We start from the raw sequence: 25,354 nt of genomic DNA on the forward strand, positions 1-25,354 counted from the left end.
TGCCCAGTATTTCAACCGTTCTACATAAAACAACTGATTGCTTGGCGTTACTGTCTCTGTCATCAACTCACACTTCATTAATTTCGTTCGGATAATGTTGGCGGCTGTTGGCGATCTAACTAAAAAAAGCACCGTCAAATAGCGAGTTTCTGGGGAGTCCCAGTGCCTTGGTAAATCTCGGGTAGATTGGTTTGCCCCAATATCGACAACTATTCTCAATCACTAACGTTTTCACCCAGAAATGAACTTCGCTCGCTGAAGTCGCGCAAATCTGCTTCAGCGGTATCTGTTTGAATACTTTAACTGACAGCTTAAATTTGAGAGAGAGAGAGTTTGGCATTTGCTCCTGCCGTGGTGAGAGTGGCTAAGGTAAGCAAGCTGAAGGATTCCAGTTATGCAAAGTCAAAAGGTCTACTAGAAAACCTACCGAACAGTTTCCGACAATCGAAAATTTGCTCGTTAGTTTGAAGAGGGACTGGGGAGTGTTAAGATGTTCTACTAAGGATCTCTGGGTTTGGCTTGACCACAAACTATCCTTTAGCACATCACATAGAGAACACTCTATGTGAACACTCTAACACAATAAAGCTTATAAAGCGTTTGGATTTATTATGCATCTGTCCGCTGACATTCGCGATCCTCTATGTCTGAAATCTCTGTATTGCTGCTGGGTTTGCTCAGCATTGGAATGTGCTGCTGTAGTATAGTCACCAACTGGCTAGCGACCGTTCGCCGATTCCTTCTCGGGTATACGGTTTTGGTCCCCTCTTATTCTCATCGCTGTCGACTACTTGGTCTTGGAACCGATTGGGGCGAGGTACTCCCATATTCGTTCCTATTGAATCGCTTGTCTCCTCTCGCATGATCTTTATGCTTATGCGTTTCATCCTTGATTCTGCTGTATGTTCCCTATGAGACGACTACGAGACAGATATCCCTACTCGTAGTACACGGCATGGACAGAATGACCCTTTCAGTCGAGTGCTCACGGGCTTTAATGATTCTTATCATGTATTTCATTTTCTCATTCCTGCATCCCGTTTCCACCCTCGTCTTCGGGATTGCGCTTCCCTCTCCGATGTTTGAGCTAAGAATATATGTTGTGGTATATAAAATGACAAACAACAACAAAATTAAAAGAAAATGAAGCTGGAGGGCGTACATAAAGAAAAAGGAAGAAACGTCCAACTTCTACCCCCTCGATGTTTGTTGCAAGCTGCTACTGCTAGAAGAGATTTTTATACCTCAGTAATAATAGGCACGGGTAAACTAATCAGCTACAAAATTTCAAGGGAAGGAAAATTGTGGGGTCTGCCAGGACATACCCCAGTTCCCAGGCAATTCAACTCACACACACTCCCATTCGTCACACGCCATGCTATCTAAATATTGTCTTTGCTTATAACCACCTGCTTCGTTCCAGTGCGCATGCTTTCGAAGCAGTAGTACTTACGCAGTAACAAGAGGAGGAAAATAGATTCATTAGAGAAGTTAGTTCATTAGACTTTCGGACATCATTGCGGACCGGTGAATGATTGCAGCAGGGACTAAACAATGCTTTACACGGTTATGGGTTTGTCTCTATATTTTTTTTAACGATAGCTTTATCTACATCCTGTTTTAGTTCCGTTTTAGTGGCAAAAAGAAAATAAATTGTATATTGAAGTTGTATATCTGTTCGCGTACTCTCGTCGCAGTACCGCAGTCCGCTAAATAGCGCCTAAATGTCTTTCCCCCGTTATTTGCTATGCTGCCGTCTTTGCTCGATTCTTGCTTTCACTCACTCACTCACTCACTCAATCATTCATGCAAATTACATTCACCACGCACCACACACCTCATCAACCCGAGCACGGTACATACAAGCGAGGGGGGAGAGAATCGAAAGAAACACAATCTAATACAACTAATAGGCTTTTGGTCAAACGGAGCAAGAGTTGAAAACCACTCCTCCGCTAACAATACTTTCGCCTCCACGCTCATCAATGTCGCATGTCAATTAGAATTGTCCACCCGATCTGTACCGCGCGCGTGTTTCTCTATGTCGCACTCGTCAAGCGCTAGGAAATGTTATGCGACTGTTGTTAAAATGGGCACGATTAGGATACTAGCTTCTGAACGACACGACCATCTCGCTCGATGGCGCTCAACACCAGATCACCCGATCACACGTCGCACGATTGATTTTGAGAACTGTTTCGTGAGGCACGAAGTGAAATGTGATAGACGGTGAGAAAGAATCGCACTAATTAATACTATACGCATCCTGTCCTGTTTTGATCCCCGTAAGTCCTACATCATTTGGATCGTTTATACCTGTCGTCCTATGCTAATCTTTGCTCTTCCCCTTGTCTGCGTTCTGCTGGTCACGCTCCCTATCTAGTATATGGTCACTTGAACGTTATTCCTGAGCGTGAGCGAAATTGTCATTGAGTGCCTGCACAAATGCCTGCAAAATCTCCCGCGTACACTCCCCGTCACCCTTTAGGCAACGACTGATTTGTCCACTCCGTCACGCTTCAACTGCAACGGCACATCGTCATCGTCCTCGTCAAACGGTTGCACTGGATGATCGGCCAACACCTTCGAGGCTTCTGCCGCGACCTTAGCCTCTGCTTCCGCTTTCCTTCGCTTCTGTCGATTGATCAGTGGCATGAAACCCCACAGAGCTGATCCGCCGAGCAGCACAAACCCTAACGCTGTGAACAGCGGTTGATACAGCCCCATCCGTTCGAAGATCACGCCACAGATCGGTGGACCAATCAGCTGCAGAATGCCGTTCACGAACAGACTGATTCCGTAGGACGAGGTGAGCCGCTCGGTACCGAGCATGTCGGCCATGATGACGGCCGTTATCCCAACGTACGTACCGGACGCTAGCCCAAACAGCCCACAGAACACGCTCACCATCGTGTAGTCGGACACGGTGGGTAGCAATGCGAGCGCCAGCCCCGATATCGACAGTCCACCCACAAAGTACCACGTCTTGGGGATGAGGTTGGTGTCGGACAGCGCCGAACCACCGATACGACCGACCAGATCGAGCGTCGACACGATCGACAGCAGGTACGCGGCCAAACTCTTGTCGAACCCGAGCGAAATGGCGTACGCCGGCAGCAGAATGATGAAGTTGGTGTAGCCGATCGCGTTCGTCGAGTTCGAGATCAGGATCACGAGGTAGGTCGGATCTCTGAGCAGCGACAGATCGAAGAACGTTTTGTCGTCTTTCCTGTCCGCTTTGCTCTGATCCGGCGCGTCTTCTGTCGGGCCGCCGGACACTTTGTTGCCCGTCCGCGAAACGCTGCCACCAAACGAACGTAGCGACAGATGCGAGGCAAACTCCTTCGGTTGATGCGTGGACAGTGTGCTGCCGTGGAACGGTGTGCTCATGTACTGGAAGCTGCTCGTCGATGGGGAGCGTTTCGGTGGTCGATGGACGAGCTGCTGTCCACCGCTTCCCGGCTGACCGATTCCACTGCGCATCGAGTTCAGTCGGTTTAGGCGAAAGTACGACCCAAGCGTACCATCGTTGCCGAGGAACGAGTTCGAGCTTAGCTGGCTGGTGAAGGTAAGGTTCCGGTGCTCCTCCTTGATAGGGGTGCTTATTTTCCTCTGCCGCTTGTTACCTCCGCCGGTCTCTCCACCTAGCATATCATCCCGATCTCGGCCGTACGAAACCGGGACAGCTGCAGCCGATGCACTGCGCGCGAAACTATCGATCAACCCATTCTTCGGATTGAAGCGGAATATGTCCGGCGATTTGTGCTCCAAAGTGGGCGTCGAGATGGTCGGCGTGTCATCGCCGGTAATGGCAAACTTTGGCTTTACACTGCCCGCCGGCTTCCCTTGCGGTAGGAGCGTCTGCGAAGCGTTTATTGTCAACTGTCCATTCGCAAGGGCATCTTCCGCCAATGGGTCGGTTTCGTTCGATTCACACTCCTCCAGGATCACGTCCCGCTGCTGTACGACCACCGCCGCCAGCTCCGCATCATCGGCGGCCGGTTGTACCTTCCGGACGCGTTTCATGTGCTTCTCGACCGGTTCGTAAAAAATGGCCGCTACCCACACGTTCAGCGTAATGCCGCCCATTATAAGACACGCACCCCGATAGCCATAGTTCTCGAGCAGGAAACGTAACACCGGCGGCAGAATGATCGAACCAAGCGCACTGCCCGAGATGCACAATCCGTTCGCCAAACCGCGCAGCTTCACGAAGTATGACGTCACGATGTACACGGTCGGTGGAAAGGATAGACCCGCTCCGGTACCGACCAGCACACCGTAACTGATGTACAGATAGTTTACCGAGGTGGCCCAGAACGTGATGATCATCCCGACGGCTGCAAACGTACCGCCAACGATCGTCACCGTTCGATAGCTGTACTTCACCGACAGGATGCTGGAAAGCGGTCCCAGCGAGCTGTACAGAAAGTAGCATAGGGCTGGAATCCACGCCGCTGTCGAAGGAGACGCTTGGAACGCTTCCAGAAACTCGACAAACAGCACGCCGAAGCTTTTGATTGTACCGGGTACGAGAATGTTTACCAGCATCGATCCGGCGAGTACAAGCCATCCCCAGCCACCGTCCGGTGGCACGAGCTCGTAATCGTCTTCCGTTGTACCATCCTCCGGATCTCCTTCCTCCGGTAGTCGGAATCGTTCCGCATGGCCAGATTTTGTGTTTGGCTGCATCGTACTGTTGGAAATGCTACGGCAGATGGTGGCGCTACCATTGCGCGGTAGTAACGCTGCCCGGCCGTTCGACTGGTCAGCCTGGCTGTGAGCATTTTCATCCGACTCTTCCGTCCGTGGTTCCGGTTGTTCGTTTGTGCTACTGTCGGTCTGCGGTACTAGCACCAGTGCCGGTGGAAGCACCTTGTTGAGCTTGGTTGTTTCTTCATGTTGCTTTGGTGCGGAATCTGTAAGATACAAGCAAAGAATCAGTACATTTGGTCACAATCTTTAAAAAACTGGAAGCTTCAGTTGTTCTACGGGTATAAAAACAACAAACACAAGGGTTAACGCAGCCAGACTATGTTAGCAAATACACAAACCCATCACCAATGTGGCTGCGTTGCACGTACGCAGCCAACTGTCAATAGTAGAACACACACATTTTGAGGATGGGAATTCAAACAGCTGATCGGAGGCGTAGAAAATACCGTTACAGTTCGTTATTTTTGTTACCAATTTTCTTGATAAAATGTTACCCCAAACAAATGTGAATTTCGTGTGCCCTTAATTGATTCCTGGAAGTTTTTGATTGAAAGTTTCAGTTTTTCCAAGGAAGTTTACGAAGCGAAGATTTCATCTCTCTTATCACTGTACAAACAATCATAAACAAATCATGTGCGCATGTGCGAGCGTACTCCTCACCCATTCCTGCGAATGCCGGAATCAAAACAATTTCCAAAACGAACCGCCAGGCCGTCCTGATACCCGGGGCCTATTCTTCCAACCTATCCCGCAGTGGGATGTGAAGTTTAAAGGGCTTCACGTTTCCATACTGTACGTCCTGCTGTTCGTAGATTTGGAAACGATTTAGCTATGCCAACGCAGGCCAATTAAATTTTCCCTGCCTCCATGGTGCTCATACCAAATCCAAATGGCTCACTTTATCCAAATCGCTTCGAACGCTTTTCAGGTCAAACGAAAATATACATCTCATTTCCATGAGCTGATGATGGCCGAACGATGATGTGTCGTGATGAACTCGAATTCTGGCAAGGATAGGTCACACACACACGCACACACACACTATGTGAACTGTTCGCTGTGTTTCAATAACCTTAACCTTGCACCAGAACGGCGTGTCATCGGTATGCTGAATAAATGAACAGCGTTCCTTCTTGGCCAGAGCAGATGGAAATGGACACTCGCGTCAAGGTAGGTGTAGCGCACACACGCACACACACAAGCGCTCATCGTTTTGTGACGTGTTTTAGTGCTCAAAATAGAAGCCGCACTGTCCATACGCCGCGAGTCAAGCGCGTAGGGAACAGCAGCTCTAAGTTCACTTGATTTTACTTAAATCAGTATCAAACTGTGAAATGGAAGATAATGATTGGTATAGGATGATCCTGAACAACCTACCCAAGCTGGGCCACTGAGCGTTAGGTACGTAAACAAACTTTCAACGAATTCTGTGAACACATTGGCCGCAACGTGCCAATAGTTACCGGAACGGATGGAAAACTATTGCACGTGAGTCCATAGATGGTGGCCTCTACGCAAAAGCGGTGGAATGTTATCCATTAATCTGTCGCTTCCTCCCACCGACAAGCCGTTTCGACGTGCATTAGCAAATGATCACTTAATAATGGTACCCTTGAACCGTTACTTTATCTCCTCGGGAATAATATTTTTATGGTTAAACAGGCCTTGTTTGGTGCCCCGTTTTTTGCTTACAATCTGATACTGACATAATAATGAAGCTAGGTGATTACAACCACGAGATCCCAATTACGATCACCAGTACTAAACTGGACCATACACCCTGCTGAGAGATTATGAGATATAAAGCGAATGGAAGAATCCAGCAATTCACGATATAAAGCACCACACAGCATGACACTATTTCAAAAATAAAAAATAAAATCATTCCTGCAATAGATAATTAATGTTCTATTGTTATTCTGTGTAGTAAATTGAGTAACACAATACTTATTATTGATCTGAATTTCATCAGCGGTTATCCTCTTGTAACTCCATTAAATACAGGGGCTTGTCGTATGACGGACTGGATAATAAACGGGCTTCGAGTACTGTATTTCACTCAAATCACACTACTGCCGGTCATTTTCATCTGCCCGATTTGTGGGCTAAAAAAAGTGATCTGTTGAATCTTGATCTTGACTGAAAAAAGGGTTGACTCCTTCCATAGAGACCTAGCCCGCATTGCATGAGCCGATGCTTATTGTTAGGTGTGTTGCCACTCTCAACTAGATTAACGTATATTTAGCAGCTACAGGATTAATCTGTGGGAAGATTGAAGCACCAAACCTGCTTCGTACTGTGAGATTCTTTTGCTCCGTCCAGCATTATTACCAGTTTCTGTCTGACAGATCCTATAGGCATGATGGGAATCATCTTCAGTCAGATTTTGGTATGCTTGTGAACTTGGTAAGTTCCAGTGCGTGTTCCGCGAGCGTTTACGAGTGCATTGATTACAGTCTAACCCAAGAACCGATGGATCTATGTCATATCCTCTTAGTCTATAAGTATTTAATTCACCAACAAAACAATTTGCGTCTCAGGAAAAGGTGAAATAAGTTTCTTCAGTTCAAATCAAGATCGCGAACTTTTCTACCCTTCAAGTCATCTGATGTGTCACTGCGACTGATCGATCACAATGAATTACGCGTTGTCTTTTGCGCTTCTAAACGCGACGACAATGTTGCCCTCGTCCAAAGCAACTCTTTTCATAACCGTATCGTTTATTTTTTCTTCTTCTATTCCCTCGCTCTCGCTCTCCTTCAAGGCCAAGATACGTCGCGATCAAGCCGTCACTACCGCCAGCCATTGAATCAACGATAACTGATAACAATTACTACCAATTGTGTGACAAGCGTATTCGCAAACTCGAGGGCTTTATCTGTCTATCATTGGGTTGACAATTAGAAGGCAAAATGTACACACCCGCAAGGGAACCCACCGCGCTGTGGTCCCCAGTGAAACCCCCGGGGGGAAGAATTTGCACGATCTTCTGTGCGCCATTCCGGTTTCCGCGGGGCTGTTTTTTTCTTTTGTTATCGATATCTCTCTTCAACACGTATCAACGCGGTGATGTTGGCCAATTCAAGGCCACCCATTCACGCACGCATCACATTTGGCAAGAATGATAAAGCAGCGACGTTTCTAGGGTGTTCCTTCCCACAGGATGGACGTTGTTTAACGACCTTAAACGATCAATTGATCATAGCCGATGGCTTCCTTCGGGAAAGAAATACGGGACACCCCGGCACAGAGATGCCATTATTCGATCGATCTCTTTGTCGCGAAAAGCCGCAAAAACTCGGATACGCCGGCATGGGATGAGACAAAACATCGTCTTTCTTTGGCATCGTTTTGCCGAGCTCCCATAATGTGGGTTACGGCCTATAAATACGCACATGTTGTTTCACCATTCACCAAGATTGGTACCAGCTGCGGTACAAAAATTGTCCAACGTAGAGGTTGATTTTGAACTAAAAGGAATCAGTGCATTGGATACCGGTTACACTTATTGCACGTTGCGCTTGTCCTGATGACCTCAAAACACCGAAAAACGATCGCAATGTATGATCGCGAATCACGTGACATTCCGAAGCGTGTTGTTGAATGGTGGGAAATAATTGATAACTTCTCGAGCTTACTGCAAGCCGACTTATGCAAAAACTCGTACTCGATCGAGTGTTGCTGCCATCAGCTCGACAATTACTGTGGATAGGAAAGGTGTTTGCCACACATAACACCGGCTGATGTAATCCTGCTTGGCATCTAATTGATAGCGCACCACATGCTGCTCTTTCACAAACACCAGATTGTATGTAAGCTTATAACTTGCTCAATATACTTTTCCGGAGTAGGTCCAAACTTTAATTCTAATATTGCTTTTCATGAATTAATCGTCCCTGTTTTTCATACCAGTGTAATAACATGTTTTGAGGCAAAAACTAACAACAAGACGTCATCCTTTCACGACATAACAAATCAATATTCCTTCGAGCGAAATGTTTTGTTGCCGTTTTTTAAATCACACTCGTGACGCACAGGACTCTCCTTTTGGAATTCATTCCATCGAGCCCGCGTAATGTGGTGCGACCATTAAGCGCGCCGGTGCTGCCCGTGGTCAGTTTTGCTGAAAGCAACGACAAAGCAACAAGTCGTCCGGACCCTTTTTGCTTATCAAGTGGCGACCATCTCAATTCCAGCGCAATTCAATTGGCCTTAATCATTTTGTTGGCACGAAGAATCGCCGTGCCCGACAGATCACCCGACTCGTTCCATCCATCCATCTCGTCCATCTTCTCGCACAAAGTGCGTCGTTTTCGTATCTGACTAATGGGCCAGTTATCGTGCACTGTTAACACGCGGCCACCATCCACCAGTGCACGCACGTAACAGACGCACCGTGTTCACGTGGGTTGGGTAACAAGCAGCAAACCTTACTTACCGATCGGTTTGGAAGCTGCCGGTGGGCCACACGCAATGCTTCGCTGATGAACGCTATCCTCGTCCGGCGACGGTTCGTCCTGTGGTGGTGGTGGCCCCTGGGAAGGATGCTGTTGAGCATGCTCCTGCCGAACCGGGCTGTAATCGGCCACGTGCGGCTGCAGCAGCTTACCGTCGCTGCGCTCCAAACTTTCCTCGCCCATGGCCTCGTCGTTGGCTTGTAACGCGTGCTCACGTACGCTGTCGTTGGGATGGTTTACAGTGTCCTCCGAGCGGGTGGCGACATGGAGCCACCTTCTTCGCCGGTTGTCTGGGAGGAGCTGTTGCTACCGGATACGGTTCTGACCCAATCGCACGCCTTCACCGACGTTGCTTCCATTCGGTGCCCGGCGCAAGCTCTACTCAGTCGCTCCTTTCAGACCAACCATCCGTTACACCTGACGAGAAGACAAAGAGCAAGCAATAGCGAATGAAAATGAGATCACGTGCTGAGAGTTGAAAGTTGTGTTCCAAAGTTCCTGGCCAGGCTTCTTCGCTTCGTGACCCTACCACCGAGCACTGCCCATTTTTCTTCTGTACGCAAACAACAGGCGAAACGAATTCCTCACGACTGCATGCTGTGGCTGCTACTGATAACCGTCCAGCGCCATCAAGCCATCGCCACGCAAAACATAGTAACACAGCAACAGGGTCGTCCAAACCGGTTCAAACAATATGGGTGAACCAACACTTACTTCCGCAAACAACCAGTGACTTAGTGAGTCAGTTAACAGCTGACCAGCTGGGAGACGGTCGGTGGCGTCGTTGTCATCACACGCCTCACACACATTTGGCATTCAACCAAACCGTGCCACCATCGCTTCTCGATCAAACGGAGAAGCTGGCATCATATAATCATCCACCCGGATCTCCACTCCACTACCGTCCATTTTGGACGACGTGAAAACGTGACCGTGCTCTCCGACATGGCGATGGTGTCCCAATGTCACCGACGTTCAAGGATAAACATTACATTGACCTAAAGAGAGGCACGTTGAACGTGGCTGAGCGAAGGAGAAAAAAGCCGGAATTACGAAGGCTGTTCACATCCGCACCATGCACATCCCGGGATGGCACTGTTGGTTGTAATTTGTTTATGATAGTGTTCCATCTAATTGGTGGTAAACAAATTCGTGACAATTTGGCCGAATCTTGACTAACCACAAGATCGGTTCGTGCCGTTCATTCAAATATTCAAAAGCGCGATTGTAACCCACGGAATTTTATACTCCTGATCGAAAAATGGAAATGAACCGTTTTCCTAACGCTTTAAAGTTATTTTCATGCCAAGCGATTCTCACCATCTCGATCTAATGCAGAAGTCCCCTAACTCGCTTAATTGCTCAGTTTTCCGAGGACTTTCAAGTCACTCACTACACAGTGGGGTCATTGTACAGCTCAAAGATCGTCATTACAGCGACTCCACCATTGTCCTTCAACAGGTACCAGGTGACCAAAAATAATAACGAACATCTTCCTCCAACTTTGACATTCAACTCAGCTAGGATTAGTGTTGGACAGAGTCCCTGTCTCAAAGGTGTTTCTTAGTATTGAAACTTTACATGTTATACACCACGCTCTAGCTTCAAAACAACCAGGACCCAGGAACATCCGCATTTATCAAATGTGAATAAGGCTAGTTTGGTTATGAATGCTCAATTAATCAGCTGTAAGGTGACTCAATTAGGTTTATTTAACTCAGACCCTCAAAGAAATTCTGCACTATATAATAAATTCATAAAATATTGGTTTTATGTGTATCCTCTGGATCTTGCTAAGAGTTCGCTCCAGAACAAGTTTCCTGCAGCTGATCTTGCTCCAATAGATAATTGCTTCTAACCATCTATGCTATTTAACAGTAAAACCACGTTAAACAGCTGTTGAGTTCCCACGAATAAACAGAACGACAAGGACGTATTAAACAGATCCAAAGCAAATCAATCAACTTTGGAACGGAGTTTGAGGTCGAATCATGTAATTTTAAGTTATTCTTAATTTCTTAAGTAATTTTGATTCTTTGATATCGCCGTTTTGGAGTTGTTTTCAAGTAATTTAGTTACTGAATATGAGATATGAGAAGAGAAGATGAATGCAGCTTAAGCAAACGCACACTCAAGGGTAGAAATTTTTTTTTTCAGTTTTTTTGAACGAATGTCCTGTATTTAATAAAAAAAAAATGTTTTGTTATATGAACACAAAAGAGAAAGTGATTAGCAGAAGTATTATAAAAACGTATTTTATAAGATAAGAATGAAATGTTGTGTGCTGCTACAGGAAGTGAAATAAAGAATAGCATTCCATGTCTGAGTGGGAAAGTAAGAACTATAAAACCCTGCCAGATCGTTACATTTGTAACCGGTGTAGCGATATTGGCTTACCGTCTTCCAGACGGATGTTGAGCAACATTAGCACATGTGGACAGATGCTTACCGGCTGTAGTAAAATATTTGTCAACTTACACTTTACACCAACCTACACATCCTCCCTCCCTCGGCAACCATACTGCCTTATCGTAAATCTCATCGTACAGCGGAATTACAGCTGTTACACACGCCCAGTACTCTATCTATCTACGTTTATTGCAGCCACCTTCCAGCGGGCGCGAAGTGAAAAAAAAAACAAATAAATAAAACACTCCAGAAAACACCAACCCCATTCATCACCGACGATGACCTTGGCCGTTAAACTTCGTCACGGCGCAGGGTTGCGACGAAATTGCAAAAATAAAAAAAAAACACACACAAGGCCACATACAGACAGACAGCCAGTCAGCCGGGCTTGGTATACAACGAGCATGCAAATCAACAGCTTGGTGAAACAAAATAACTAAAAAATGGGAACCTTCCCCCGCAGCGATCGTACGCAAATGTTGGCCAGCAGCAGTACGCACGCCGTATGATAACAACAATTACGCATGCAAAACACGTCGTAAAGGTGATAAGGAGTGTGTTACGTCAACAGAGCGGTTTTCACAGAACGGAGCAAATATCCACTACGTCGAAAAGGAAAGCTCAGTATTTAGGCAACTCAAATAAATGTGTAGCCAATTCAATTCGAAAATATTCTACTGTACGATCGGATCGCTCGCTGCCTTCAACTCGTTGCGCCCCAAAACTAGGTCAAACAAATTCAAATTCGTCTCGTATCGAAATCGATTGGACGGTTGAATTGACAGTTTAAATCAATTTGATACTTTGCTTCATAGAACCTTGTAGTTGTAGGAGGTCGAAAGATCAACAGGAATGTAGTTGGTGTTTTAGGTTTCTAGTTTCACGAATGATAATATTGAAAATACGAAACATGGAAAACAGAGGTGTTATGTTTTAGAAGAAATGTAGTATCTTGATCACGGTCTAGCACCGTCGTCTGCCAATGCCCATCATACCGACCGTTCTACCAATCTTCTTTCCGTATAGAAGGCCCAAAAAGCCTTAATGGGCTGGGTCGTCCGGTGCCATTCTCATGACATGGCCAGCCCAGAGATCGTCATTGTACCGACTGCTCATTTGTTCGTTCTGAGCATCTTCCTCTCGAACGCGGCTCAGAGGGTTTCGACATTTTTGGACAGAATCCATGTCTCAGAGGCGTATGTGAGTGCTGGAACTAAAAATGTTCTGTACAATCCATGCTTCGGCTGTGTCGTGACAAGAAGTTTGAATGTCTGTTGTCGGTTCTGACTTTTGACCCCAAGTAAGTGATGTTTCTGACGTCTTCAAAGCTGAGCTCACTTGCTTGTACATCACCCCGATGTAAATCAGTGTTCGTCAGCAAGACACGGAAAGCATAAAAGAGCCTGCAAAAAATAAAAAATAAAAGATGATCCTCAAAGATTCCACCATCGAGTCACCGGATGGTAGCACCTCTCTCTACCGCCAGACTGAAAAGAAGCCAGGCAAGCCCATTTCACGGGCGCATGCCCTTGATGAGAGCCCTCAAGGACTGTGGTAGGACTGTATGCAAAATCCATCCGGTCTGGCTCCTTACACAGACCCTACTATCCAACATTATCTACAATTCACGTCAATCATGTCAAGGAAGCCAGAGCTCTCTAGGCTGTTAAGGCTCTGTCAAGAAGGCCAGAGTTCCAAGATCTCTAGTGGTTTTCGTAGTGCAACAAATGATCGATCTCTTAAATCGAATAGTGACATTTGGAGATATATTTTCTTTTGGACTTGGAGCTTTCACTCAAGCATTAGTTGTTCTACGCTTAGTTTTAGTTCTTCCTAGACCGCATCAAATGTGGCTACAACATTGGGATAATAACATCGTTACTAACAAGCTTTTAAAGTTCCTGTTAGAAGATGCTCCACCAAATTTAAGAACACCCTCCCAAAATATAGGTCAGTGGAGACTAAATATTACCTACCTCCGCGTGTTATCAGCGAGCCTGCGAAGGCCATCATTTTTTAAATCTACACTACGCTAGACCAACGCAAACACAAACACACAGCTTGCGGATGTATATGACGTCACGGAGCGGGAGCGGGAGCAAAACAAAAATGCGCCTCAATTTTCATTCACCAAAATGTTTGCTTACCAACTCCGAGACCCCTTTCTTTGTCGCGCTACGCCATGGTTACCGAAGCGAGCGAAGGTTGCTTGTTTCGCTACTCGCGCCGTAAAAACGCCTAACTGAGACGGCACTTTCGGTTCGGTCTCTACTGGCTACCGGGTGATCCAATAGTTAGAATCGCCCCCATCCGTTGGGTGGTGGAAGTCATTGAACCTTATGAAAATGCTGGCACAATATGCTACCGCATACCAATACCGCACCGGGTCCACATCCAATGACGTTCGCAAACCATCCGTCCAATACGGGTGGCCTCGTTTCAGGGTTAGCTGTCGGCTGTTACGTTAACCTATGGTACGGTGTTTTTTATGCTCGTTCCGGTTGAATGTGTAGTGGCTTATTCCATGGTTCCGGACATTCTATCAGTGCAATAAATGACACACTTTTAAATGAAACTGTGAACATGCATGCTTACAAGAATTCAGAACGAAATCTTGTTTGTCTCGCCACTTCCAAAAACCAATTTCATTAAATGCTCATTTCACTAGTCAATAATAGTTTCTTACAAACAATAGTAGACTAGTTTCTTACAAACTCATCCATCCCTTTTCACACTCATCAATCATCGTGTGATTGATTTCGCATCCCGGCACCATCAAACAGCGCACATCCCACAGTCTTTTCCTGTTGAACAGCAACCACCTGAACCTGAATCAATTAAAAGCGTAAAAAAACCCATCTTCGCCCCGAACAACCCGACCTGAAATCCACTCTAATTGCAATTAGTCTGCTCAGCTAACATCCCAGGTTGTCAGGTGACTTTACCGAACGATCCAAACATCGGCGTTCATCACGGGACATCACGGGATTGGGTTGGAAGCGTAACAGATTAAACGTGCAAAATGCAAACGACGAATAAGGTTCGTTTTCCAAAAGATAAATTAAATTTTCCCTTACGCAACAAACGAATTTGAATCGAGAATTGAATCCGAGAACGCAAAAGAGCTCTGTGTTTGCTTAAAGTGGGGAGAAAATCGAACAATTCATGATAAATGACGATGACGGATTCAGGTGTGCCAATTTTCATGATTAATCGAAATCGAAAGATCGTTCCCTAAAACAAACGAAGAAACAGTACGAGTTTACCTTGTTGATGCGATGAGAAATTAAAATGGACAGGAAAATCAATAGCGCTACAGCAGTGTTACAAATGTGTGAAAGAAAATAGTATTTCCTTACAACTTTGGTTTCGAATTTCAGATTTTTTAAACGAAATATTTTTTCAAAGCACTTATTATCTCTTGTCAAAAAGCGTAGTATTCTTCATTTTGTAAAAACATAAATACTAAGTTCGGTTTGTTTTTAGTTAATCATTAAAACAGTAGAGCTGATCATTCTATGATTCATGATAAGCTTTACTATCTCACTGAGATATTTTTTTTTAGAATGTGTTTGAATGAGTTCTAATACGTTAAGAAGTACATAATTAAGATGAATTAAGAGTATTATCTGATGAGAATTAAGGATAGTTATCTAACGAGAAATAATAATTTGGTAAATTGTAGAGTCGGTCTAAAATAATTGAATAAACAAATAATATTCATATAATATTTTAAATGAAACTCAACACAATAACAGATTCGTCAGGAAATCTTCAAACATTAACATTCAAATTATAATATCACGATGGATCAACTAAGCTGTTGTGGTCCTCGAACCCTGACATTCTGCCATGGTCGGGATGGTCGTCCGTGACGACATCAGCACGCAATCCGGAACAAACGGTTAGGAGATTTGAAGCTACATCGAGGAAGGGTATCATCAAATTCCCGAAGCGCAAAACCACAAATGCTGCCTTCCGTCCCGAAAACACGTGACGACAACCTGACGACGCTCCCGATTCCCACTTTACCAGCGGAACTCCTCATCCTGCACCGAGTTCACCCAGGATAAGGTGCATTTCAATGGCAGGAGAAGGAAATGTCTCCTTCCCAAATAGCATGCATACATCCATGAATTATTTTGTTAGTATTAAGCATAGTCGATAAGATATACGGCCTAGCCGTCACCACGCGAAATAAAAAAAGCGTTAAAATTATACCGTCAGACATCTTTCTGTTCCTAAAAAAAACAGCAAGAAATATTTTTTTAAACTGAATTCCTGAAGAAAACCTCAACATTTCAAACAAATGATAAAAAGGTAATCTTAGTTTCACAACTTTATGTTCCATAAGAAAATTTTACCATATTATGATCTTGACATATTATTGTAGTAATACGAATGAATTAAATAACATTATCCTGAGTATTTCAAGGTTCCGTTAGAGCTGAGCAAAACCCAATACGATGACATGACATAACAAAGTTTAACATTAAGAAATGAATATTGTTTTATTCGACTTGTTTTATGAGTTGAGGAATGCTCTGCACCTAATTAACACCTAAGAAATACATTTCCCTCTCCCACTGTTGAAGTTCACCTTTTCACGGCTAGAATCGGTTGCAGTGGCTGTCAGATTAGCATGATGTCTATTTTAAACAGACGGGCAAGTCCTCGCCCTTTCGTTTGGAACGGTGCGCTAAGGGAACGTCACGCAGATTTCAATCATTTGGCCTTTGGTCTAGTACGGTCTGCAATCCACAGGCTGTCAATGGCAACCATGTACCCGGCAAAAAAGGCCTGAATCCGAAAGGCACAACAACTTTGTAGAGCCATCGCAGCTTCAAACACAAGTATTCGGCCAGCGGCAAGGTGTCAAGCTACAACTACGGGACACCCATGTACACAGTGTTGCTGGTAAATTGATCCTTAATTGTCAATAGCAAATTTTTGACTCAATACCAGTAACGAAATGCCTCAGGTAGTTTGGGTGAAATTGTAACTCGTCAACACGTGTGGTGTTGACAATACGGCGTCGAGTCGTCATACTTAAAATATAAATAAATTAAATAAATACCAGTAATGAGTATATTTGTGTTAATGTATAACGGACATGATTACAGCAACATGACTTCAAAAACTGATAAGGATTCTAACATACGTTGAAGGTTGTAAATCTTTTACAAATTATTCTTAAGTGAGTGTCCCCATGACAATACGGCATCAGTCCGTCATCATTAATTAGTAAATAAGTAAGTGTCCCCATGTATGAAAGAATAAGCTACCGTTTTCCTCTTATTGTAGTTATATCTCGAAATATGGCCTCTATTTCGTTCCTAGTTCCTAGGGCTATAAAAAAGCTATTAAATTACGCACTGTCAACATTGTTCGAGTGCTCCCTTATTAGTCACAGCTAAGACACCGGATTGACGTCTTAGTCGCTGCTGCAATCGCAGTCATTTCCCTTCTTATGTTTATGCCTGTCAGACCACACAGACTCCACTCTCATTATTGCCAGCTACAAATCTATGCGGCGATTATAATTGCGAAAGGGCCACCTTCAACTGTAATCGAGGACAACCAGCCACTTCCAGTGTCCGGTGCAGCATTGGACAACTTCACTTGCACAACCGCACATGCAGGGTCATTCTTTGTGAAGGAAAGCGCGAAACAGTCACCACGTGGGCATCGTCGGTGTGACGGTGCAGCAATTGTAAGCATTACGTCCATCCGTCCGTCCCAACGTACGTACCTCCGTACCGAGAGACACCTTGGTTGGTAAGCTTGTTAAACACATGTTTTGCAATGAGTATAAAGAGAGGGTAATGCTGAGGGCGAATTGATTTTTTCCCTGCTGGTTTTGTTGTTATTTTGTGGCATGCAGCATTTTCCGGGTCATTGACTGGAGGCACCCCCCCACATGCTCGATCGAAGCAGCTAATCGGAGCTGTCGTGTGCTTTGTTTTCCATTTGCTCACGGCGAACAGTGTGCTCGTGCATGAAAAAATTATTTGTAGCTAGAACACTTTGCTGATGATGCCCTTGAATGGACATTTTGAGCATTTAATTCTGGTTGGAACTGAGGAACGGGTGTCCTTTATTCCCTGTAGTCTCTTTGTGCGAATGAACACAACTTCTTGCCATACTCGTTTTCAATTGAATGCATTACGGATAACGCCTCATTCCACCAATGACGTTCACTTTTTTATTATCCTTAGACTGTTGCTATCACAATCAATACCGTGCCTAAAGCAATGATTTTCCTCGAAGTCTCCTTTACGCTTCCATAAATTTGTTCATTGAATCGAACAGATTGAACACACACACACAACTCAACTCCGAAGGACAATTTGCCCGTTCAATAATGGAACCGTTTCCATTACGCTGTACGCATTTCCTGGTGAAGCACACATCAGAGACCGCCAAGGACCACCATTCGCGAGGTCGACATTGACTCAAGCCCCACAGCTGGTGGACTTGGAGTCCTTCGGTGCTGTTTTAATAAGACCGCTCGAGGATTTCTATCTCCACTACGATCCAACGACTGCGAAGGTCGCGCTAATTATTTCGCATTCTTATGCTATCTTTCATCTGCGACTTCGCGACACATTAATCACCCAATGAGCTGTTTAGCAAACGCGGCCCCCTTTTCCTTGTTGACACTAACGATTACACTCTAAGCTGCACGCAGGCCAACAACGAGTGCTTGGGTTCGGGCTGCAAGGGAAGTAAACGACCAATGTCTACAATGTATTGATGCACTTGGATGCACTTTTTTTCCTCCACATCCAGATGGGTCGTGGTTGTGCGATAATGCATAATGTATCCTTGATGAGGTTCGTCACATTTGCAATGGGAATCGTCTAATCATTAAAGATTGGATCAAGGTTTTACATATAGTTTCGGCATGATCTACAGTCTTCAAAATTGTTGCAAGTTTAATAATAGATTGACAATTCCCAAATATGATTTACAACCACGTCAATGTAATGGTTCAGTTGTCACCCTAATTGTTTTCAGCTACTAGTCGTGGGGAATGGTCAGACAGTGAACACTCACAGAGCGAGGATATTAATTAGCAACTTACCCGATCGAAGCTTGTGAAACCCGTTCCCTGCCGACGGTTGATATGTCTCATTCAAATCCCTTTCGAACTGATTCGGGGATTTGGGTTTCGTTTCTCTGTATATAACCCAACAAATTGCACTGGCGGAAAGACACTTGCTTAATCACTACTTCAAACGGTTCACGGTTTATGTTGTTGAGGAGACAGAATTCCTCTAACCCAGATAAGCCACGCTGACACAAACACAATAGCACTGTTAAACACAGTTGTTTAAATTAAAACCATGATGTACTAAAGAGTGATTCTAGTGGAAGAGAATGCAAACATGAGGTTATTAATCAGGTAGAGCTAGACTATTTAGCATTTAGGTTCTGGCTTAATAATTACTGGCTTACTTCCTCCTGGCTGGATAGTCAGTCTTGCGTATAATATATACTAAATTTAAAATGCATTTAAGCTGGAGTCACACAGCACAACTGCACGAAAGCACTCAAACAAACCAATCTGTTTCAAGTGTTGTCCAGAGAGAAGAAACACTGCGCGCACGAGACGACAAAACAAGCCCATTCTTCTGGCGTGGTGGCGTGTGTCGCTTCGGCTTCGCACTTGTCGTCTAGACCGTCAAGACGCGCACAAAAACACCAACACACCAACAAAACCAGCTGTCAGGCAGGCGCGGCATGAGTTCTCGTGCGAAGAAAATCACCTGGCTTGGCGTCACAGCTGACCGCCGTACCACGTCGCAATCCTCCACCGCCTCAGGCAGCAGTCGCATGCGTTTGCAACACAAATTGTGCGCGTCATTGACATTGACTTTTGACGCTGGCTTTATTTTCGTTCGACGTTTGCTTGGTGATGTTTTCCTCCCATCGGCACCCACATGCACGGGGGATGCCTGGTTTAACTTCGATCTTCGTACCTAGCACGGGTCACCGTCGATTGGCAAACGGAGCAAAGTGTTGATTTGTTCTTATCAAACAAAGTCAGAACGGACGGGCGTGTGTCACAGACAAAGACAACGCACACCCGTTTCGATAGGATGGTTCACACGTTCACCACGGATCGCGCGACACGGATCGAATACGATCAAAATGGAGCAAACGGTTTGAGTCATACACGCCGGGGGTAATTTTAAATCGACACTATGCCACCACCACCATTCAGGGCCTGATGATTCGTGGGGTTTCCGCTTTCCTCTTTTTATGTAACCCAAAAACGGACAAACGAACACAGCCAAACGAATCGAAAATTTTCCACTGCACACACGTTGGTCACTCTGCACAAATGGTTAAACGAACCAACACATCGTTGGCGTATGTTCCGATGTATGTTTGGCGCTAAAAAGGCGCATGATGTTCCTTGCTTCCGGCGTTATCGCAGTTGCCGCCTTTTGCATAACACACAGCACAACACTTGAACACTTTCGCACGCACGCAAGTACGACGACGCCTTGTTCCTGATGCAGCGCGCCATGACTGCACTGCGTCAGCGGAAGTTGTCTTGTGGAATCGGGTCGGGAACAGTGCACCTGGAAGCGCATCACTCGCTGCTCGTGAAATCCATATTCCACAATTCCGTTCCCCATCTGGGACACTTTCACGACACTTGCAGGCTCCTCCTTTGTTCGGATGCATTCTATTCCCTTAAAAAAAATCCCACTTTTATTTCACTAACACATAAGGGCCTTCTCTCTCTCTCTCTCTCTCTCTCTCTCTCTCTCTCTCTCTCTCTCTCTCTCTCTCTCTCTATCGCTCTGTTCACTAGGTGAAGGCCACGGCCTTTTTTTTTGGGGGGGGGGGGGAAGGTACACTACCAAAAACACAAAAAACAACCTTGCTGTCACCACGTCCGTGCCCTTCGCTACACCTTAATTTTGCACCGGTAGGTCTTACACGGTCAAAACAAACACAACCCCACAAATCGGGATAAAGGTCATTGATCGATTTTGCCCTCGCCGGTCTTTGGGCCTACACTCACGCACTCGGTTAGTTACACGCTTACTACCGCGGAAAAGGCTTCACGGGCCAGACTGGCTAACTAGTCGCGTGGATGAGCTAACAGACACAAAAAAGAACGACAAGGGTGGTCGGTAACTACTTTTGCTAGGCACTCACGTTGTGTCTGTTACGCTGCCTTTTCATTTCTGTTCGATTTTCACTTCTCATGCGCGAAAGTAACCGATCTGTTAGTTCAACACAGTGGGATCGTTGGAGGCGCTGTGGTGGACATTATTGGGGCTTTTTTTTGGCAGTTTTATACTGATTTAAAGGTATGAATTGTTGCACTAAAACAGCATTTTATAGGGTATTTGCTTAGTCTGAATATTATCGGAACGTTTAATAATTAATAGTGCGTACAATGGACGCTTTAGGTAGGTGTGTAAAAATGAAGCTGATTTTCATACGATGATAAAACGCTTTCTGGTCATTAATAATTACAGTGAGTAGCTCTTCGAAAATCCGACAATAAGCAACCACTTTTCGTTCTGCCCAAGAAATATATGCTAAAATCGATTTCAACCTAAAACAAACAAAAAAATGCAGGATTTGGAACAATTAGCAGTTCATTGGGCTGTACGATGAAATACAGTGTCACGAACAAGACTTACGACTCACAAGAGAAGATTGATGGCGAGAACATGGCTCTAATTTCCATATCACAATTGTCATAGAGTCCCGAAACGAGCGGTTGACTGGAATGGCCCACGACAAGGGCGCCAAATTTCTTCACTCCTATCATCCATCCACATCAACCGTGACAAGAATTAATTAAGCAAACCTGATTTGCTTCCAACTTAAAATATCTATTATAAAATTCAATATATATTATAATTCATTACAATCATTATAGTGTGGATACAAAATTTTGACTCAATACAGAAACCAGTTTCATTTTTACGCACATGATAATCATTTGCTAAACGATACCTCTAGCCTGGCCCGCTATCCATTGTGGCGGTCGCTAGACGCACACATTACCAGCGCTTGAACAAAGATGAAGCCGCCGCTTTGTCTCCCCACGTCGAATACAAATCCGCCACAGAGGCCAGAATTGCAATAACATCACACCAACACACGGCTAGCCGGGGAAACCAAGCTGACGCACACACCCGTTTGGAAACCGCGCAGTTGCGTAGCGTGAAAAAACATATGATTTGGCACTATGGGATATAATCGTTAATTGTGTAGCATAATTTCGAGAAAATTGCACAAAATGAAATACACCTCGTAATTAATATGTAAGCAATTTTTACTTTAACTGCCTACCGGATGTATGAGATACAATATTTAAAGTACTTTTTCACGATAAGCTCATTCTCCGTCATACGCACAAAATGAGTGGAGAATTTCTTCCGGATTTGTTCCCAACAATTGGATAATTTGCAGTAAAACAGAGTCTCATTTTCAGGTGGTGCTGGTGGTGGTGGTAATTCCTGCAATCTTTTAACTCATTACATTGGCCATATCATCACAACCCAACCTTTAAGTTATACTTTGTGATGAGAGATATATTCTTTATGTGTTCTCGTAGAACCTAATGTTGTTGCCAAATTAACAACACTATAAAATCCTAATCAATGGCCTTTCATAGGATTTGTGTATACCAGGACACTAATGCCACCTTTTTTACCTTACCTTTTTTGCCAAGAAAGTTTCATCTTTCATGATGACCACAAAGATGTTATTTATCAGCTGCGCCAGATAGTTGTTTAGATAGGTACTATCTATTACACAGCCATAGCTAGTGTGATAATTCTTTGCTCGGCGATTAAATTGTTAGTACGAGCAAATTATCGAGCTCAGCTCCTTAACTATTTCAATCCAACCGATAAAGGAACGAAAGTGTGTCTGTACCGTACAATATAAAGTCAGGTGGGTGGACGACCATGTGGGAAATTGATTTCATGAGAAATCGATGTAGTTAGTCAAATTGATGAATGAATACGGTATTACTCTTTTATAAGAGGAGCTAGAGTGCGATGCGGCAGCACAGATGCATCGCTAATACTTGGTCAGTTAAATATAAACTTACACAGAGCAACTACTGTCATTTAAGCCTACTAATGTTTTAAACCCACAACTTAGACACACAGCACTTAGACACACAGCACAGTGTGTATTAAGTGAACGACTGCGTTGTATATTACTTTTTGTATATTACTTTTTGTTCAGCTTATTTCTTAGCTGCATTGTTGTGTTGTGTTAGGTCATGAATTATAATGCAAATTAATTTTAAATGAGTTACCGCCTCATTATGATTTGAGTTACGTGACCTCAATTATACTGACAGTAAATAAATAAATAAATCGTTCTTGGCACAATAGCCTACAACAATTTGTATTATGAAGGTAACGTTTATTGTATATTCTCTAATGAATATAATGTGTGTAATACTAGTCGTCATAATTATTTACACTACTTACAGAATACTACACAAGAACACATAAAACTGATATGAAATAATTCGGCCCAATCGAATGTATCAAAACTGTACTGTAACATTTAAAAAATTTAGTGTGTACAACTGCATTTTGGAGTTTTGCTTGCGTAAAACGAATAGAGTAACAATTAATTAAATTATTATTTAATCCGTAATATTAAATTATATAATTTAATTTAAAGAAGCTACGCCCAATGTGCGCCGGTGGCATAAACTGTAGAACAGATAAGACACCCCCTTGTATAACACACCTTTCTGCGTTTAGCCAATATGAAAACCGTTGGCTGCGTACGTGAAACATGGAGACTGCAGCCGTTTTGGTTGCCTTGCTTTGTTCTTGAATTTACGAGCTCATTCTGCTCAACTATTAACCATTAACCATAGGATGTTTTAATTTCGAACTGCCCTACCGACAGAAAAGTTTCTAATGAAATTTTAAAAGAATTTGATATTAATGAGTAAATTTTTTTAATAATCATTATTCGTTTCTGTTTGAAACTGAAATAAAATTAAAGTGATTAAGCAAATTAAGTGCAATATATAGCACTACTACCAATAAATACACAGTTCAGCCCCACAGTGTTTTTTGAGAATGTAAACCAGGTTTAATAGATCCTCGCAATGCTTTCACTGAATAAAACATCCGATGATTCAATCAATTTGATTTTTTCCATTCTGATAGATTTCAAGGCACCCATGCAAATTATTAGTTTTCTAATTTGAGATGTCCTCGAGGTCTTTAGAAGGTAAACGAAATGTATACTCATAAATTATTATATACCTTTGACTTAGTATACTAGTACTTTTTGACTTTTTTTTATTTTGACTTAGTATACTTAGCTACTAATAGTAGCGTTTCGAGCTACAATTCTTACAATCAATTCATTAAATTAACCAAAATGGGAGACCACATCTAATCTTATACAAATGATCAATGCTTAACGGCATCGCATAATATCTCGTATGACATGACAACATCATTCTGTACACCCCAGAACAGGAAAAAAAAAATCTCTTTTGGTACAAAAGCAGCGGTCAATGTTTTGACACTTTGTAAATCACGTACCGCGCAGACTAGTTCACACATATGGAAACAATTTACGAAAATGGTAAAGAAATGGCGCGTTTGAAGACGCTCCATGGTGGCGCTAACGGTCGACCACGGCCCAACCGAAAAAAGGACCTTCCATTTGCATGGGACGAGAGCCACTTGCTCGAGGCAAAACGTCATAAATGTCACAAGACGTTCAAAGGTTTAGAACCTCAAACAAATTTACGACTTTCGGTTTTGTGTTTGTGTGGTCGCCTTTCTATTTTGGTGGTGAGATGCCGTCTTGAAGTGCTTATGGATGGGTGAAATGAAAATTGCTATACAATATTCATTTCAAAGTTTAATTTCTTCTATGATTGAACGGATTATAAAAATCGGAATACAAAAATATGTATGACAAACGAACATATTTCGGAGTTTGAAACCGCAAGACCCTCTTGTTGGGCGCAGTCGAGAGCATCGGCAGACGACCGGGTGTAGAAATTAGACCAGTGTTGGCGACTAGGGACCTCGCCTACATGAAGCTCATTTGCCGATTCGCCAGAGACAACAGTCTTATCCTTTGATTCCTCATCCCCATAATACTTCCAACCCATATCCGTCCGGGGGGTACAGCTTCCTACACAGTGGAGTCACTCCTGCTGTTGCGGGATGGAATTCGCCGATCGCTTTTGAGTTCGATGTTGACTTGGTCGATCACGGGCTGTATCATTGCTGGGCAACTTGGAGAACATTGCACGCAGCAAAATGCATATTTGTACTGTTCCAATAACTGTGCTTGTTTGTTTCAGTCCAGACCCAGGATAGACAACCTGAATAAACCAACCCCCATCGAAGCCATAGCCACAACAATAGAACCGGGCCAAAAAAACATACAACTACTGTTCGTAGTAATTAATAAATAAAATAAATAAACGAACATTTCAGCATATCTATACATGTTTTACCACAGTCAGACATATCAAGCTCTTTCACCACAACCCAACATGATGGAATATCCAAAGAGGATGAAATGCCAGACCACAGGAACAGGTTGATGGGTTCGTACGACCAACGACGAGGAAAAAACAAATTGGACATTAGTCATGTCACTAGACCCGTCTTTCTATCCTTTGTCCCTTGCGAAGGTTTTCCTTTGATCGCTCGTGCAAGGGATTTTTCGTTGAGTCTAGTGCATTTCAAGTGCTCCGATGTCAAGTTGTTTTTGTAGCAACG

The 25,354-nt window shown here is 43.9% G+C and overlaps 1 protein-coding gene across 13 annotated transcripts; it reads right to left on the minus strand.

Annotated features, from left to right (window-relative positions):
* Positions 1-1,558: 1,558 nt before the first annotated feature.
* Positions 1,559-20,831, minus strand: LOC118506152. 13 transcript variants are annotated; one of them, XM_036042916.1, is made up of 4 exons: positions 20,763-20,831; positions 18,670-18,952; positions 9,155-9,590; positions 1,559-4,919 (listed from the first exon to the last, which is right to left on the minus strand). In XM_036042916.1, the coding sequence occupies exons 3-4, from the start codon at positions 9,354-9,356 to the stop codon at positions 2,485-2,487; spliced, it is 2,637 nt and encodes an 878-aa protein (XP_035898809.1). In that variant the 5' UTR covers positions 9,357-9,590; positions 18,670-18,952; positions 20,763-20,831; the 3' UTR covers positions 1,559-2,484. The 13 variants fall into 13 exon arrangements, with proteins under 13 accessions (XP_035898809.1, XP_035898802.1, XP_035898808.1 ...); XM_036042909.1 differs by having other exon boundaries at positions 20,650-20,806; XM_036042915.1 differs by having other exon boundaries at positions 20,653-20,800.
* Between the last annotated feature and the right edge of the window lie 4,523 nt (positions 20,832-25,354).

This window comes from Anopheles stephensi, chromosome 2, assembly GCF_013141755.1.
Source record: "Anopheles stephensi strain Indian chromosome 2, UCI_ANSTEP_V1.0, whole genome shotgun sequence".
NCBI classification, from domain to species: domain Eukaryota; kingdom Metazoa; phylum Arthropoda; class Insecta; order Diptera; family Culicidae; genus Anopheles; species Anopheles stephensi.

Bases quoted from the DNA above. Each gene is read 5' to 3' on its own strand.
- LOC118506152 (XM_036042916.1), bottom strand. From the start codon at position 9,356: ATGGGCGAGGAAAGTTTGGAGCGCAGCGACGGTAAGCTGCTGCAGCCG. The intron at 4,920-9,154 runs GTAAGTAAGGTT...TGTATCTTACAG, and splicing joins GGCAGCTTCCAAACCGATCG to ATTCCGCACCAAAGCAACAT.